This window comes from Jaculus jaculus, chromosome 14, assembly GCF_020740685.1.
Source record: "Jaculus jaculus isolate mJacJac1 chromosome 14, mJacJac1.mat.Y.cur, whole genome shotgun sequence".
In the NCBI taxonomy this organism is placed as follows: Eukaryota; Metazoa; Chordata; class Mammalia; order Rodentia; family Dipodidae; genus Jaculus; species Jaculus jaculus.
In genome coordinates, this window is record NC_059115.1 from 59,247,344 (window position 1) to 59,266,259 (window position 18,916).

General features: G+C 40.3%; 1 protein-coding gene across 3 annotated transcripts in view; it reads right to left on the reverse strand.

Moving 5' to 3' along the window:
- Dmxl1 (Dmx like 1) overlaps window positions 1–18,916 on the reverse strand; it is a 153,014-nt gene that overhangs the window by 4,271 nt on the left and 129,827 nt on the right. For all 3 annotated transcript variants that reach the window (XM_045134454.1, XM_045134452.1, XM_045134455.1), the window contains 5 exons: window positions 15,815–15,942; window positions 7,256–7,348; window positions 5,605–5,696; window positions 3,322–3,374; window positions 73–290 (listed from right to left, as the gene is read on the reverse strand). In XM_045134454.1, coding sequence (XP_044990389.1) covers window positions 73–290; window positions 3,322–3,374; window positions 5,605–5,696; window positions 7,256–7,348; window positions 15,815–15,942 — 584 coding nt within the window. The remainder of the gene's footprint in view (window positions 1–72; window positions 291–3,321; window positions 3,375–5,604; window positions 5,697–7,255; window positions 7,349–15,814; window positions 15,943–18,916) is intronic.

Sequence of the window (18,916 nt, forward strand, 5' to 3'; positions counted from 1 at the left end):
AACATGATTAAAGACTCAAGTTTCTAAAAACTTTTTTCATTTTGGACATACTTTGGCATCAACTGTGTTTACCTTAATACTGCCTTCTGCAGATCCTGTGACAAAGTACTCCTCCGTTGGATCGACAGCGATGGCTTTAACAGGGGAGTCATGGCTCTGAAAAAGTTGCCTTTGTTGTCGTTGTCGAAGGTCAAATACACATGTGAAACCTTTCCTGCCACCTGATATTAAAAGCTGATGTTTGGGAGCATATGCTAAAACTGTGGCTCCACTATCATGGCAGATAAAAGCTGAAAGTTTTAAAAATGAAAGTTAAGATAATTTGCAGCAAACACGGGCTCATGAACCAGACTTGCTTTCCCATTTGAAACGATTGAAAAGCCACATGAAACACACAAACAATAATCTGATATACCTGGGCATCAGGCAATAAATAATGGTATCTGACGGATGGGGGCCTGGATAAACCATACAGCTGTCTCTGCTTGCTTTTGAGACCAAGGTGAACTGGATTCAACATCAGCCGTGGTTACTGAGTTATTATACACATATAACAATTTCCAGCTGATCATCTGTGATGTACCAGGTCTTGTCTATTGTAAATAAAACTGCTAAGAACATCCCGGTACAAGCATTTCTGTGGCATGCATTTTTACTCCTTTGGGATATGGATTTAACAGTATATACAGGTGAATCATAACAGGTATAAGCTGAACCCAACATACCCACATTAGCCAGATGCACAAGGTGGTGCATGCATCTGGAATTCATTTGCAGTGGCTGGAGGCCCTAATGTGCCCATTCTCTCTCCTTCCCTCCCTCTCTGTCATTCTCAAATAAATAAATAAAAATAAACAAAAAAAAGACATTTTATTTAAAAAAAAAAAAAAAAGCATCACCAAACCCAAGTTATCTAGGTTTTCTTTCTCCTGTTTTCTTCTGGAAGTATCACTGCATTTCCCCCACCTGAGGTAAGGTCTTACTTTAATTTAGCTTATGCTGACCTGGAACTCTGTAGCTTCAGGCTGGCCTCAAACTCACAGCAATCCTACCTCTCCTCTTCAGCTCTGGGATCAAAGATGTCCATCATCATGCTCAGCTTACTGCATTTCACATGGAGCTCTATGATTCCTCTTGAGTACATTTTTGTGAAAAGTGAGGTCTGTATCTGGTTTCATTTTTGTTGTTGGTATTAGACAACTCACCATTCAATTGTTCTAGCAATTGAATACTCCACTGAGTTTTCTTTGTTCCTTTCTCAAGATTGCCCTGTTGTATAAAACAGGGCCTCTATTCTTTTCTATGATCAATGAATCTATTTTTAAACCAATATCATAATGTTAGAATAAGTATTGCAATTAGGCAGTGTAAGTCCTATAGGACTGTTTACTTCAGTTTTCTGTTGGCTATTTGCCTTTTTCATATAAACTATAGAATTAGTTTGTTTATCTGTATAAACAGTCGGTTTGAATCTCAATTAGCATTGTGTTGAATCTATAAAGTTGGGAGGTATTAAATCTTGGACTAGGGAGATGATTTTTGATGTTTTAAAAATCATTTTTGTTGTTTTCTACATACATACATATATATATATATATATATATATATTTTTTTTTTTTTTTGGTTTTTCAAGTAAGTTAGAGTTTCACTCTAGCCCAGGCTGACCTGGAATTCACTATGAGTCTCAGGGTGGCCTTGAACTCATGGCGATCCTCCTACCTCTGCCTCCGGAGTGCTGGGATTACAGGCAAGCACCACCAGCTTACACATGTATCTTATACATATTTTATTTGGTCTATGCCTCAGTACTTCCTTATTTTGGGTACTATTATGATAATGTGCTTTCTTTTATTTTCCTATTTTTAAAATTTCAAATTGCCAGGCTTGGTGGCGCACGCCTTTAATCCCAAGCACTTGGGAGGCAGAGGTAGGAGGATCGCCATGAGTTCGAGGTCACCCTGAGACTCATAGTGAATTCCAGGTCAGCCTGGGCTAGAGTGAGACCCTACCTCGAAAAACCAAAAAAAAAAAAAAAAAAAAAAAAAAAAGGACAAAAAGAGCATTAAAATTTCAAATTGCAAATATTCACTGTTGACACATAGGAAAGCAACTGCTTCAGTATGCTTAACTTGTATCCTGGAATCTGCCTGTATATCCACATTAGTATTACAAGTTTCTTTTGTACATTTTTGGGGAAATTTTTACATAATCATGCCATCTCTGAATAAAGACAGTTTTATTTTTCTTACAGTTTATATACCTGCTATTTCCTTCTCCTACATTATTCCTAGTACTTGCAGCACAATGAGGAATAGGAATGGTGAGAAGGGACATAATATTAGGAAATACCTAATGTTTACATCGATGACCTATAGCTACCAGATTAAAAATAAAGACAAATGCAGGCTGGAGAGATGGCTTAGTAGTTAAGGTGCTTGCCTGCAAAGCCAAAGGATCCCAGTTCGATTATCCAGGACCCACACAAGCCAGATGCACAAGGGGGTACATGCATCTGGAATTTGTTTTCAGTGGTTGGAGGCCCTGACGTGCCCATTCTCTCCCTCTCTTTTTCTGCTTTTTGTATTATCTGTCTCACTGTCCCTTATACAAGTTATATAGGGAAGAGTTAATTACGTATATCTGTTTCTTTTCAAACTTTGCCATCATAGACAAATTTATTTGTTTTTTTTGTTTGTTTGTTTTTTTGAGGTAGGGTCTCACTTTAGCTCAGGCTGGCCTGGAATTTTCTATGTAGTCTCAGGATGGCCTCGAACTCAGGATGATCCTTCTACCTCTGCCTCCTGAGTGCTGGGATTAAAGGCGTGCACCACCACACCCGGCCACAGACAAATTTAACCTGATGTGTTTCAAAAAACAAATTATTTAGAAATGATTTTTAATTTATGAATTTGTGAGACAGGATTTCATGTAGACCAGGCTGGCTTCAAACTCTATGTAGATAAGGATGATTTTTTTTTTTTTTGAGGTAGGGTCTCATTCATTCCAGGACCTGGAACTCACTCTGTGGTCTTAGGCTGGCCTGAACCTCACACTGGTCCTCCTTCCTTGCCTCCTGAGTACTAGGATTAAAGGCGTGCACCACCATACCTAGCCCATGCATCATCTTAAATTTCTGATCCTCCTGCTTCCACTCCTAAGCACTGGGATTACAGGCGTATATCACTATGCCCCATTAATGCAGTTCTCAGGAACAAACCCAGAGCTTCATGCATGCTAAGAAGCATTCTGCCACCTGAGCTACCCCCAGCACAGGTTGCTGGTTTTTTATTTCCACAATTTAGGAAATACCGTCAAACTTACCATGAACTAAACTGTTGGCAGGTGCTACAAGAGTATCCCACAGACAAATGTTTCTGGGGGGGGAAAAAAAGATTTCTTTTTGAGTGATATAAAATTTTATTTGATAAAATTTTTAAAATGCCTAATATAGTGACCTAACATTTAAACATAGTTCAAAAGGTTCAAAGTTTAACCCATAAATTTATATAGAACAATTTTTTTACACAAAATTTAAAACAATTGTCTTATATAACTGAGAAACCAAAATTTTGAGGGCTGGAGAGATGGCTGAGTGGCTAATGTGCTTGCCTGAGAAGCCTAGGACCCAGGTTCGATTCCCCAGTACCCACGTAAGCCAGATGCACAAGATGGTGCATGCATCTTGAATTCATTTGCTATGACTGGAGGCCCTAATATACCTATTCTTTCTCTTATTCATCAATTAATAAATATTAAAATTTTTGATTAACATAGTTAAAAATAATGCTAAGTGAAGGCTGAATACATAAATTACTTTGTGTATTTATGAATTTTTTAATCTAACAGCATAACATAAATCCTAAGGCTTCTTAAAAACACACAAGCATGCATTCACAATTTCTGTTGAATGGGCTAAAGAACCCATAACCCTAAAGTCTGGATTCTAGTGCAAAGTAACCCTTACAAAGAAATGTAAAAAGTTGGGCTGGAGAGATGGCTTAGCGGTTAAGCGCTCGCCTGTGAAGCCTAAGGGGACCCCGGTTCGAGGCTCGGTTCCCCAGGTCCCACGTTAGCCAGATGCATAAGGGGGCGCACGCGTCTGGAGTTCGTTTGCAGAGGCTGGAAGCCCTGGGGCGCCCATTCTCTCCCTCTCCCTCTATCTTTCTTTCTCTCTGTGTCTGTCACTCTCAAATAAATAAATTAAAAAAAAAAAAAAGAAATGTAAAAAGTTCAGCAACTCTGGCATGTCTGGACCTAGGAGCTCAGTTGCTGGGTGAGGAGGTGGAAGCTGGAGGACAGACATTTTCTTCCAAACACGGCCTCTGGGGTTCAGCTTCTGTGCAGCTGACAAGTCTTACTGAGTCTCTTATGAAGTGACAGTGTCCGCCCTCTCAGGACTGTGGTGAAGACGGACCAGCAACAAAAGTAACGAATGCTCATTTCACCGACCACCAAATCCTTTTCTCAAAAATTAACATAGAGCCGGGCGTGGTGGCACATGCCTTAAATCCCAGAACTCAGAAGGCAGAGATAGGAGGACTGCCCAGAGTTTGAGGCCACCCTGAGACTACACAGTGAATTCCAGGTCACCCTGGGCTACAATGATACCCTACCTTGAAATAAAATAGCATAAAAGCACTGAAAATATAATAAAGAGGGCTGGGGAAATGGCTTAATCGTTAAGGCACTTGTCTACAAAGCCAAAGGACCCAGGTTCGACTCCCCAGGACCCATGTAAGCCAGATACACAAAATAGCACATGCATCTGGAGTTTGTTTGCAGCATCTGAAGGCCCTGGCATCCCCATTCTCATTCTCTCTCTCTCTCAATCAAACAAATAAAATAAAAAGTGATTTTTAAAAAAATATTATTTATTTATTTGAGAGTGACAGAGAGAAAGAGGCAGATAGATAGAGAGAATGGGTGCACCAGGTCCTTCAGCCACTGCAAATGAACTCCAGATGCGTGTGCCCCCTTGGGCGTCTGGTTTACGTGGGTCCTGGGGAATCAAACCTGGGTCCTTAGGCTTCACAGGCAAATGCCTTAACCTCTAAGTCATCTCTCTAGACTTGGATTTTTGTTTTGTTTTGTTTTTTTGAGGCAGGATCTCACTGTAGCTCAGGGTGACCTGGAATTCACTATATAGTCTCAGGGTAGCCTCAAACTCACGGTGATCCTCCAACCTCTGCCTCCCGAGTGTTGGGATTTAAGGCATGCACCCCCACACCCAGCTGGATTTTGTTTTTAATGGCATCAGAACTTTCCACATTTAAGAATCAGGACACTAAAAGTACAAATTATTGTGAGAAAAATAGCTGTGGTGTAATTATTGAGAAACAGATATAAAACAATAAAAAAGTCAGCTATTCAGAGTGATGGCTTAGTGGTTAAGGCACTTGCTTGTGAAACCTAAGGTCCCAGGTTTAACTCCCCAGAACCCACATAAGCCAGACACACAGGGTGATGCATGTGCACAAGGTGGCACATGCGTCTACAGTTTGACTGCAGTGGCTAGAGTCCCTGGCATGCCAATTCACTCTCTCTTTCATAAAACAAATTCAGCTAGACATGTATAATACTTCAGTTTCAGCTGTCATCTCTTACCTATTATCAGTTGAAAGACCAGCTGTAGCTATCAGTGAGGAAGAACTAACGAAGACAAAATCGTTGGCTGTCTTGTTGTGACACTGCCAAGTCTGAAATGGTAGTAAACAATAAACACTGTTACTGTCAGTAATGTCCATGAACCGATAGATGTATAGTTAGAATGTGAGCATGTACTTTATGGCTGAGGTGTTTTGCATATTTTTATCTTCTGAACTTTAGAAAAACTAGAGGATACAAAGCAACAAAGAACTTTCAAATTCCCTCCTTTCCTCTTCTCAAAGACACACCATTACTTCCTGCATTACTAATTTAGGTTTCATCTGTCAGGATCTTTTACAAAGCTGTTCACTTTTATTCAACCAAAACTTCACTGGGGTTAAGTTTCTCCAGGTATAGATACAAGCAGACAGAAACCAGAATTTAAGATAATTTTAGACTTAAATATCTTTTTAAAATCAACATAATGGATCTTTCAGAAATATCAAAAGTTTTAAATAATTTTCAGATGTGACAAATTACTAGGGCACTGCTGGGTGTGGTGGCACATGCCTTTAATCCCAGCACTCAGGAGGTAGAGGTATTAGGATCACCATGAATTCAAGGCCACCCTGAGGCTACATAGTGAAGTGAATTACAGGTCAGCCTGGGATAGAGTGAAGCCCTATCTTGAAAAAAAACAAAAAAAAAAAACACCAAAAAAACAAAAAAAAAAAACCCCAAATCAGAAATTATTCCCAATATCTGACTAAACTTAATAAGTCACAATACATTTTATTAATAAAAATTCAAAGACGTTTCCTAGGGAGCATAAACTTTTCACACTTCAGTCTGTTGATCTAATAAAAAGAAAAAAAGATGGCTCTTCAATTTCTGTTTGTTTTTAAGTGTGGTGTGCAGAGTCCAGAGGTTCATGTTGGGTTTCATCCTCAATTGCTAATCACTTTAGTTTTTGAGATGAGAGAGGTCACTGAGCCTAGAGCTCAGTTTCTGCTGGACTGGCTAGCCAGCAAGTCCTCTTCCTGTCTCTGCCTCTCCAGCAGTTCGATTACACCACACCACCAGACCCAGCTTTTACTTGAGCTCTGGGGATCAAAACTCAAGACTTCATGCTCGTGTGGTAAGCACCTTACCAATGTGCCATCTGCCTAGTCCCAAACTGCGCTTTCAAGGTACCCTCATCACTTTTCTCTTGCTCTCACTTGGATCACAACTGTCCTCTAGCAGTCTAACATCAGGTGAATTACCAGAATCATAATGTATACTCTTAGCTCCTTCCTGGTAGGTACTGTTTATGACTTGTTCTGTAAAGGGATTCAATGAAGAATATATTACACATACATTATTTATTCTCTGAAGCCATTAAAGCTTCATCAAACCTGCATGGTCCTAAATAGAGATAATATTTTGATGAAAAAGAGATAGACAATCCTGTGTTCTTCAGGTTGCATGGGTCTCTGAAGGTACCATATTGGTTCTATACATGTTAACACTGCAAGTTACCAGAGCCTAAGGATTTTTACTTCACGGAGGAAATTTTACATAGCAGAGGAAAATGAGTCTACAGTAGAGACTGAGGACATCATCTATTCCTTTCAATGGTCTTGTTATTTAAGATGAAAGTTCACACACATAGGTATTTTTAGCTTACCAGATATGGCTTAGGCATGCTCCCAGTAACTGGACAGCACTTCCAGTTTGTTTGGTACAAACTCAAATATCCATCTGCATCAACTATTCCAAACTGGAAGGAAAAAAAAAACACCCAATGTCTAATGTAAATAAAAAGAGCACAACTATCCTTATCCTCATTGTGACACCCATTTACACTGTTAAACATTTCGTAACACCATTTTACTTTTCACCTCACTTACATATTAACCTAGTTCAGAACAGTATTTAGATTGGTGTGAGAGGGAAATGGGGTGGGGAGGGAATTATTATAATTTATTGTCTGTAATTATGGAAGCTGTAAATAAAAAGTTAAAAAATAAAGCCGGGCGTGGTGACACATGCCTTTAATCCCAGTGCTCGGGAGGCAGAGGTAGGAGGATCACCAAGCGTTCAAGGCCACCCTGAGACTACATAGTGAATTCCAGGTCAGCCTGGACTAGAGTAAAACCCTAGTACGAAAAACCAAAAAAGTTAGGGCTGGAGAGATGGCTTAGCGGTTAAGCACTTGCCCGTGAAGCCTAAGGACCCCGGTTTGAGGCTCAATTCCCCAGGAACCACGTTAGCCAGATGCACAAGAGGGCACATACGTCTGGAGTTCGTTTGCAGTGGCTGGAGGCCCTGGCACACCCATTTTCTCTTTCTCTCCCGTCCTCCCTCCCTCCCTATCTCTCTCTCTGCCTCTTTCTCTCTGTTGCTCTCAAATAAATGATTGTGTTTCTTTAGATTACACAAAGAGTACACACTAGCTGGGCACTGGGGCCCATTTCTGTAATCTCAGCAGCTAGAAGGCTGACGCAGGAAAACCGCCCTGGGCTTGAGGCCAGTTTGGCCTATTCAGTGAGATCTTGTCTCAAAAAAAAAACAAAAAACAAAATAAAAACCAAAAAATGCATGTTTATATGAAGTTTAGAAAACATAAATATATTGGATAAGTGCTTGCAACTAAGTAAAGATAAAACAGTGATAATTTGATGTTTCCTTTAATATTTTTCCTATAAATATTCAAACATTCATATATAGCACTTTTTTACATTAAATGGGTTCATAATATATAGATCTACATTTACATTTTAAATTTATTATAACACTTTCCACAAGACATACAAATCTAGCTGTTCTCATGTTGTATATCACAATGTCTAGCTATCTTATAATTTCAAGCTTTCCCTGTAAAGTTTATAATTCACCTTATTTTAAAAGGTGCTCTTTTTTAAAAAAAATTTTTTTTTTATGTTATTCTTGTTTATTTGAGAGAGACAGAGAGGGACAGAAAGAGACAGATAGAATGGGCACACTAGGGCCTCCAGCTATTGCAAACGAACTCCAGACGCATGCACCCCCTTGTGCATCTGGCTAACGTGGGTCCTGGGGAGTTGAGCCTCGAACCCGGGTCGTTAGGCTTCACAGGCAAGCACTTAACCGCTAAGCCATCTCTCCAGCCCCAAAAGGTGCTCTTTTGACAATTCATATACATATATACATACCGTAGTCTTTTGTCATGACACACAGTAGGTATCTGGAAATAAGAATATCTTTCCAAGAGCATCATGTTAAATTGAATGATGATGGCAAAATTCAATCCTAAGTGGTCATTTGAATTTACTACCCATTTTCTTATACATTAATTAAGTATATTTGTCAATTTTATATAGGAAAAACTAGTTTCTATTTTGTTGAGGATTACTTAAAATATAGATCTTAGATAAACTTGTTATCATTTGTCTACTTCTGTTTATTTTTTTAAAATTATTTATTTATTTATTTGAGAGCGACAGACACAGAGAGAAAGACAGATAGAGGGAGAGAGGGACAATGGGCACGCCAGGGCTTCCAGCCTCTGCAAATGAACTCCAGACGCGTGCGCCCCCTTGTGCATCTAGCTAACGTGGGACCTGGGGAACCAAGCCTCGAACTGGGGTCCTTAGGCTTCACAGGCAAGTGCTTAACTGCTAAGCCATCTCTCCAGCCCTCTACTGTTTATTTTTAAGTGGATAGGGCTAATATTAGTAACATTAACCCATTATTTCTATGTGTATATATATATTTATTCAAGGGAGGGAAGGTGGGGAAAGAGAAAGAGAGAGAGAGAGAGAGAGAGGGAGAGAGAGAGAGAAATGAATGAGAATGGGCACATCAGGGACTGCTGCCACTGCATATAAACTCCATATGCATGCACCATTTTGTGCATCTGGATTTATGTGGGTACTGGGAAATCAAAGCTAGGCGATCAGGCTTTGTAAGCATGAGCCTTTGACCACTGAGCAATCTTTCTAGCCCCTATTTCTGTATTTGATACAGATATTCTTCCAGTGTCTATTCCCTTTCCTTGTTTACATATATGCTTTCTGGAGTACATCTAGGTCTGTTCTTTAGAGCGGGGATAAACAAAGAATGTATACCTTACATGTGTGTTTATGACCAATCAAACTTGAATGACAGTTTTGGTGTACTTAAGGCATTTCCCACTCGTTGTCCAGCAGAATTCTATGGATACTGCTCTACTAATAATAATCTGCCCAACTATAATTTATTTGTAATTGTATGCATACAGTGTATCTGAGTGTGCATGCATATTCAGGTATTGGTGGACAGGTGGGTGTGCATGCAGAGGGCAAAAGTTAATGATGGATGTCATATTCAATGCTTTCCACTTTACTTTTGGAGACAGGGACTCTCACTAATCTTGGAGCTCACTGACTGCACTATATAAACTTCCTGTCACCTTTTCCTCAGTGCTGGAATTATAGGCTCGTGGCGTCAGATCTGGTATTTGAATGTGGGGGCTGGGGATTTGAACTTGGATTCTTATGCTTCCAGAGCAAGCATTGTACCCACTGAGCCATCTCTCTCTATTCTCACTTGAAATATTTTCATCATGAGGTAATTTCTTAATATGTGTTTCTCAATAACAATCTTGATTTCTTTCACTGTTCTATCTAGTACTTACCACCCATTGGCCCCCAATTTGTGGAAACATATTTTTAATTTATAAGAACTGTTTCCTATTTTCCTATTGTCTGTTTCACACCAGACTGTTCTTATTTTTTTAAAAAATTTTTAAAAATTTTTTATTTATTTATTTGAGAGCGACAGACACAGAGAGAAAGACAGATGGAGGGAGAGAGAAAGAATGGGCGCGCCAGGGCTTCCAGCCTCTGCAAACAAACTCCAGATGCGTGCGCCCCCTTGTGCATCTGGCTAACGTGGTACCTGGGGAACCAAGCCTCGAACCGGGGTCTTTAGGCTTCACAGGCAAGCGCTTAACTGCTAAGCCATCTCTCCAGCCCTGTTCTTATTTTATTGATGTTAATGATTTCTGAATGTCTCAAGAATTTTTCCTTCAGGCCATTTATTCTTCTTTTCCTTCTCCTCACTCAGTTTTGCTGAGATGTTCAGTCTTGTGGGTTCCCACATGTACTTGTAATCACAATCAAACTGATCAGCATTCCTGGGGTGCTGACTCTGGCTTCCCTACTAAGGGAGATAACATGCTCAGGTGTTTCACTGGCTACAACATGGCTAACACGAACGAACAGTTACTTGAATATTTGTTAAGATACTTTGCCTTTCACTGAAGCACGGCTTGAAGCAGACTAGGTGAAAAGCTACAGCAAATGGTAAAGTTGAAAATAAGTCAGATTGTAGACTTTAAATATCATGCTGAAGAGTTCAGCATGGGGTATCTTGAGGGATTCTCAAGAAAAAACCCCACACAAACAAAAACAAAAAAAACCAAAGTCTGGAGAGATGGCTTAGTAGTTAATGCATTTGCTTGCAAAGCCTAAGGACCCAGGTTCAATTTACACATAAGCAGATGCACAAGGGGCACATGCATCTGGAGTTCATTTGCAGTGGCTGGAGGCCCTAGTGTGCTCATTCTTTCTCAAATAAATAAATAAATAAGTATATTAACAAAACCCAATATTGAATTGTGTTGCTGGTTACAGGACTACTGGTAAGATGGCATGGTAAAGAGAGTAAGGACTGACAGTCACGCTAGTTAGCGGCAGCACACTGACAACCAACATGGAAAGCATAGACATATAAAGGACAGTAGACACAAGTGTCATTCCAGGGTCCACATCCCTCATCTGGAATTCTTGGGACCTGTAGTGTTTCAGATGTTGGAATATATATATATAAAATAGCTGCAGGGACTATAAAAGTTGAGTACCCTTAATCAGAAAGTATGAGCTTCAACATGGTTCAAAAAGTACTTTCAGGGCTGGAGAGAGGGTTTAGTGAAAGCCTGATGGTCTGGGTTCAATTGCCCAGTACCTAAGTAAAGCCAGATACAAAAAGTCGTACATACATCTGGAATTGTCTATAGTGGCAAGAGGCCCTGGTGTGCCCATTCTCATTCTCTCTCTCCCTCCCTCCCTCTCTGCATGCAAATTATTTAAATAAAGAAAAAAAAATTTAAAAGTGTTTCTGGAGCTGGACCTAGTGGCGCACGCCTTTAGTCCCAGCACTTGGGAGGCAGAGGTAGGAGGTCAGCCTGAGCTAGAGTGAAACCTTACCTTGAAAAACCAAAATCCAAAACGTGCTTTCAGCAAGGTATGGTGGCACAGTCTTTTAATCCCAGGAGTTGGGAGGCTAAAGTAGGAGGATCCCTGTGAGTTCAAGGCCAGCCTAAGACTACATAGTGAATTCCAGGTTGGCCTGGGCTAGAGCGAGACCCTACCTCAAAAAATACCAAACAAACAAAAAACAAGTACTTTTCAAAGCATTTCACTGTTTTGATTCTCAGAAAGGGATATTCATCTGGTGTAGTCAGATCTGTACTAAATCTAACATGGGACAAAGGCTGTTAATAGTTTTTAGGAAATTAGATCTCATGATTTGTTTTTATTTAAAAATGAAATAATAGTGACTTCTGTGAAATTCAAATACTGTCACGAGACAAAAGTAGTAAAAAGAAAGGCAGCGGCACACAGTGGACCGTGAAAAGGGGTAAAGGTCGGGAAGCAGGGGAGGAAAAGGCACCAAGTACTGCTGGCTGTGGTCTGTGTGAACAGTTTTCCATGAAGCATTTCTGGAGACAAGAGCAGGCTAATTTACCTCTCCATCGCTGTTGAAGGTGTTTCAAAAAAGCAATATAAGAAAAGCGGCAAGATGGAAAGACAAGACAGTAGAGGATATATATTAAGGTCAGCAAACATTTTCATGTGGCTCTAATTAATGATTACTTTAGGCTAGCCTAACAAAAGGTCTCTGTCCTTAACCTAGCTGTTGTAATGGTAAATACCCAAAGACAACAACAACAACAACAACAACAAAAAACAGAGAAGTAACTGATGTGATACATGTTTACAAACATGAGAGTAAATAACAGCTTGCTGGTGGCCTAGCTCTAGTGCAGCGCTCCTCAAAACATGAGTAGGGTTACAAACCAGAGATGCAGATGGTAATCCTGCAGATCCGGATAAGTCAGTAACACACATTTTTAACAAGCTGTCAAATGTTACTTGCTACTTGGTGCTGGATCAATTTGGAGTAGATATCAGATGCTAAAGAAACTGACACTGCTAGGATACAAAATAAATACACAGAAATCAGTAGCCTTCATTTATGCTAACAACAAACACATAGAGGATGAAATCAGAGCATCACTCCCATTCACAATTGCATCAAAAAAAATAAAGTACCTTGGAATAAACCTAACCAAGGAAGTAAAGAATCTTTACAATGAGAACTTTAAAACCCTCAAGCGAGAAACTGCAGAAGACATTAGAAAGTGGAGAAACCTCCCTTGTTCCTGGATTGGAAGAATCAATATTGTGAAAATGGCAATCTTACCAAAGGCAATCTACACATTTAATGCAATCCCTATCAAAATTCCAAAGGCGGGCTGGAGAGATGGCTTAGCAGTTAAGTGCTTGCCTATGAAGCCTAAGGACCCCGGTTCGAGGCTCGATTCCCCAGGACCCACATTAGCTAGATGCACAAGGGGGCGCATGCGTCTGGAGTTCGTTTGCAGTGGCTGGAGGCCCTGGCGTGCCCATTCTCTGTCTCTCTCTATCTGCCTCTTTCTCTCGTTTGCTGTCACTCTTAAATAAATAAAAATGAACAAAAAAAATTAAAATAAAAATTCCAAAGGCATTCTTCATGGAAATAGAAAAAAACAATCCAAAAATTCATTTGGAATCACACAAAACCTCAAATATCTAAAATAATACTGAGCAACAAAAATAAGGCTGGTGGTATCACCATACCTGATTTTAACCTATACTACAGAGCCATAGTAACAAAAACAGCATGGTACTGGCACAAAAGCAGACATGTAGATCAGTGGAACAGAATAGAGGACCCAGATGTAAGCACAGGTAGCTATAGCCACCTAATATTCGATAAAAATGCCAAAAATACTCTTTGGACAAAAGACAGCCTCTTCAGCAAATGGTGTTGGGAAAACTGGATATGTATGTGCATAAGGATGAAGATAGATTCTTCTCTCTCGCCATGCACAAGAATTAAGTCCAAATGGATTAAAGACCTTAACATCAGACCTGAAACTGTGAAACTGCTAGAGGCAAAAGTAGGGGAAACCCTTCAACATATTGGTCTTGGCAAAGACTTTCTGAATACAACCCCAATTGCTCAGGCAATAAAACCACAGATTAATCACTGGGACCTCATGAAATTACAAAGATTTTGCACTGCAAAGGACACAGTGAAAAAAGCAAAGAGGCTACCTACAGAATGGGAAAAAATCTTCGCCAGCTATATATCTGATAGAGGATTAATATCTAGGATATACAAAGAACTCAATAAGTTAAATAAATAATAAGGAATCTGTGGCGAACCCCCTGACCAGCAGGAGAAGAACGACCAGCAAACGAAGATCCTTCTTGATCACACTTTATTGGAGAGCCTCTTGGTTAACAGGAAAGCTGATGGCGTTACAGCTGCTTTTATAGGGTCGAGCACTACGGGGCGTCTACTGATTGGCTGCCAAAGCTCACCCGCCACCAGGAGCCATGGGATAGGCTTAAGACAAGGTGCGTCAAGCGCATGCGCAACCTCAAGCGAGGTTGGCGCCAAGGCGCTGACTAAATAAGGAATTGATTACCTCAAGACTGGCAGGAAGCCAGCGCCATCTTGTAATGGCGTCTGCATTAGCTCCCTACAGAATCAAACAAGCCAATCAAAAAATGGGCTTTGGAGCTAAATAGAGAATTCTCAAAGGAAGAAATAGGAATGGCATATAAGCATCTAAAAAAATGTTCTACGTCACTAGTCATCAGGGAAATTCAGATTAAAACTACATTGAGATCCATCTCACTCCTGTCAGATTGGCCACCATCATGAAAACAAATGATCATAAACATTGGCGGGGATGTGGAAAAAGAGGAACCCTTCTGCACTGCTGGTGGGAATGCAATCTGGTCCAGCCATTGTGGAAAACAGTGTGGAGGTTCCTAAAACAGCTAAAGATTGATCTACCATATGACCCAGCTATAGCACTCCTAGGCATATATCCAAAGGAATCATCTCATTTCCTTAGAAGTATGTGCTCAACCATGTTTATTGCTGCTCAATTTATAATAGCTGGGAAATGGAACCAGCCTAGATGTCCCTCAACTGATGAGTGGATAATGAAGATGTGGCACATTTATACAATGGAGTTCTACTCAGCGGTAAATAAAAATGAAGTTACAAAATTTGCAGAAAAATGGATAGATCTGGAAAGGATTATACTAAGTGAGGTAACCCAGGCCCAGAAAGCCAAGTGCCACATGTTCTCTCTCATATGGGGATCCTAGCTACAGATGACTGGGCTGCTGCATGAGAAGGAAAATACTTAGTAGCAGAGGCCAGTAAGTTAAAAAGGAGGTATAAAGGGAAGAGAAAGGAAGGGAGGAGGGTACTTAATAGGTTGTTATTGTATATGTGTAAGTACAATGATTGAGATGGGGAAGTAATATGATGGAGAATGGAATTTCAAAGGGGTAAGTGTCAGGGGGGGAGGGAAGGAATTACCATGGGATATTTCTTTTTAGCATCATGGATAATGTTAATAAAAATTTAAAAATTAAAAAAAAAACCAGTGATATCTATAAACCTTTTAAAAATTTACATTTCAGGGCTGGAGAGATGGCTTAGCGGTTAAGCGCTTGCCTGTGAAGCCTAAGGACCCAGGTTCGAGGCTCCATTCCCCAGGACCCACGTTAGCCAGATGCACAAGGGGCGCACGCGTCTGGAGTTCATTTGCAGTGACTGGAGGCCCTGGCGCGCCCATTCTGTCTCTTTCTCTGTGTCTGCCTTTCTCTCTGTGTCTGTTGTTCTCAAATAAATAAATAAAAAATGAACAAAAAAAATTTTTTTTTAATTTACATTTCAAACTGGGCGTGGTGGTGCACGCCTTTAATCCCAGCACTAGGGAGGGAGAGGTAGGAGGATTGCTGTGAGTTCAAGGCCACCTTGAGACTCCACAGTGAATTCCAGGTCAGCCTGGGCTAGACTGAGACCCTACCTCGAAAAACCAAAAAAAAATAAAATAAAAAAAAAATAAAATTTACATTTCTTATACTACCTTATTTCCTTGATAGTTAAATCTCATTCTTGTAATTCTTGAATTGCCACCAGATCGAAAACAGGTTATCTGTTGAGAATGGCCCCATTCAAACATTCTGACACTTCCATCTTGAGCTCCTGTCAGATCTGCATTGTAAGACAATAAAATTACATATTTAGAATAGTTAGGAAAATGTACTTCTTCATCCAATGTGGAAGTTCTTAATCAAAAAAATCTAGAAGTAAATCAACCCCTTTATATGAATTTACTGTGTATAGTTTTCATAAAATAAAATAAGGCACTATGTACTTTCATTTGGCTGAGAACGTGTCTTCAAGCAAAATAGAAATATTTAAATTAGATTCCTATAAATTATTTTTTCTTTAAAATTAAAGCCAGGCATGGTGGTGCATGCCTTTAATCCCAGCACCCAGGAAGCAGAGTTAGGAGGATTGCTGTGAGTTTGAGGCCACCCTGAGACTACATAGTGAATTCCAGGTCAGCATGGGCTAGAGTGAGACCCTACCTTGAAAAACCAAAAAAAAAAAAAAAAAAAAAAAAATTTATTTTTTTTTTCTTGTAAACTAGGTTTACATTTTTACTATAGGTGCTCAAAATCACAGACAAATTTATATTCGAAAAATTACACATCAAACCTGCCCATTACTCTTATCAGACTTTGAGAAATAATACCAAGCCTGTGACCTGCTTAATTTCAAATAAAACTGTTATGCTTTAATATAACAAAGCAGAAAAGGGGGCAAATACCAACCTTCATGAATGACAAAACTTGCTTTAAAACCGAAAATCTTCTAATACATTTACCAAAGTTTGTTTTCTTTTACTTTCTCCACCCCCACCCCGTCAAATATTTACTTATTAACTCACAAGCAGAGAAAGGGGCAGGGAATGGGTGTACGAGCCTCTTGCTACTGCAAATGAACTCCAGATGCTTACACCATTTTGTGCATCTGGCTTTATATGGGTGCTGGAAAATTGAACACAGGCTGTCAGGATTTGCAAGCATCTTTAATCCCTGAGCCATCTCTCCAGCCACTTTTTTTTTTTTTTTTCGAGGTAGGGTCTCACTCTAGCTCAGGCTGGCCTGGAATTCACTATGTAGTCTCAGGGTAGCCTCAAACACACAGCAATCCTCCTCCCTCTGCCTCCTAAGTGCTGGGATTAAAAGGCATGCACCACCATGCCCGGCTTTCATATTTTTCTTCTTTTTAAATTACTAAAACCAAGAAGCTTCATAAGAAGCTGGTTAAGGGCTGAAGAGATGGCTTAGCAGTTAAGCGTTTGCCTGTGAAGCCTAAGGATCCTGGTTCTAAGCTCAATTCTCCAGGACCTACGTTGGCCAGATGCACAAGGGGGCGTGTGTCTGGAGTTCGTTTGCAGTGGCTGGAGGCCCTGGGGTGCCCATCCTCTCTCTATATATATCTTCCTCTTTCTCTTTCTGCCGTTCTCAAATAAAACAAAAAAAAAAAAAAAAGAAGCTGGTTAAGTCTTTCCTTCTGGGGGTAGGGGGAGGGTTGTTTGCAGCAGTACTGACTGGATGACCACAGCCTTACATGGGAGAGAAAAGTCACTAACTTACATTTAAAGATAAATTTTTGCAGAAAGAATGTCAGCCACATGTTGGGTCATGATATGCAGAGACATTTATCCTACCTATAACTGAGGGCTAATTCCAGAATGCATGACCCATATACCTCAACAAGGAGGGGCCAGGGGGAGGAGGTAGGACATGGATGAGCCTAACAATGGTACCAAATTGACTGTATTCGCTGAGTACAAACTAACTAATAAAAAAATAAAAAATAAAGATAAATTTTTAGGGCCCAGAGAGATGGCTCAGTGGTTAATTAAAGGCACTTACAAAGACTGCTGGCCCAAGTTCAATTCCCCAGTACCCACATAAAGCCAGATACACAATGTGGCATATGCATCTGGACTTCACTTGCAGTGGCAAGAGGACTTGGAGTGTCCATATATTTAAATTCACTCTCTGCTTGCAAATAAAAAAAAATTAAAAAATACAAATGAGGGCTGGAGAGATGGCTTAGCGGTTAAGCGCTTGCCTGTGAAGCCTAAGGACCCCGGTTCGAGGCTCGGTTCCCCAGGACCCACGTTAGCCAGATGCACAAGGGGGCGCATGCGTCTGGAGTTCGTTTGCAGAGGCTGGAAGCCCTGGCGCGCCCATTCTCTCTCTCTCCCTCTATCTGTCTTTCTCTCTGTGTCTGTCGCTCTCAGATAAATAAATAAATAATTTTAAAAAAATACAAATGATTAATTTTTAGACAATCCATCCTTGAATAGAAGAAATTGGGGTCACTTTGCATGTTAATGTCAAGTACATTAGTCTTTAACAACAGGAGCTTCAGAATATGGACCCAGAGGACAGTACTTTATGAAAACCCTCAGGAGCAATGAGTAACCAGGGTTAGAGGCTGCTGGCTTTCCATGCAAAATGTCCCCCAAAAGCTCATATCCTCCTTTGGTAGCACTGTTTGGGAAGGCTGTGGAAAATTTAATAGGTAGATCCTTGGTGAAAAAGATGGATCCCACTGGTAGTATGCCTTCCTCACTTCCGGTTTCTCTCTGCTTCACGCCTCTGACTGGAATGTGACAAGCTGGCTTGCCTCTCGCCTTCCTGACCATGATGGACTGTAATCCCTTGAAACTGAAGGCTGAGTTAAGCCCACTCCTCCCAAAGCTGCTTCTGGCCAGGTATTTGTTCACAACTGAGAAAATAATATAGATGCTAGGTGCTCACTGAACCCCCGATGCTCAGTGCTTCTTGCTGCACATTTGTAGGTTGGCACAAAAATGTCACTCTCAGATCTGAGCTCTACCACAACTTGAGCATTTTTGTTCCAGGCTAGGTCTTTAAGATGTACTGAGTGATATAAAACGGACTGGACCAGAAAGAGGCCTCACTCAGGTAGTTTTGGAAAGATAAAGAATTAGGAGAGTGACTTAATTCAATAAGTTTAGAATTTGTTCATCTCCAACTCCAGTTAATTTTATGCACAAACAGAACAGACTCAGAACCTACGTTTTCTAGATAAGTGAGTAAACCTGACTAAAGTCACAGTAACCACAATGGAGAAGTTT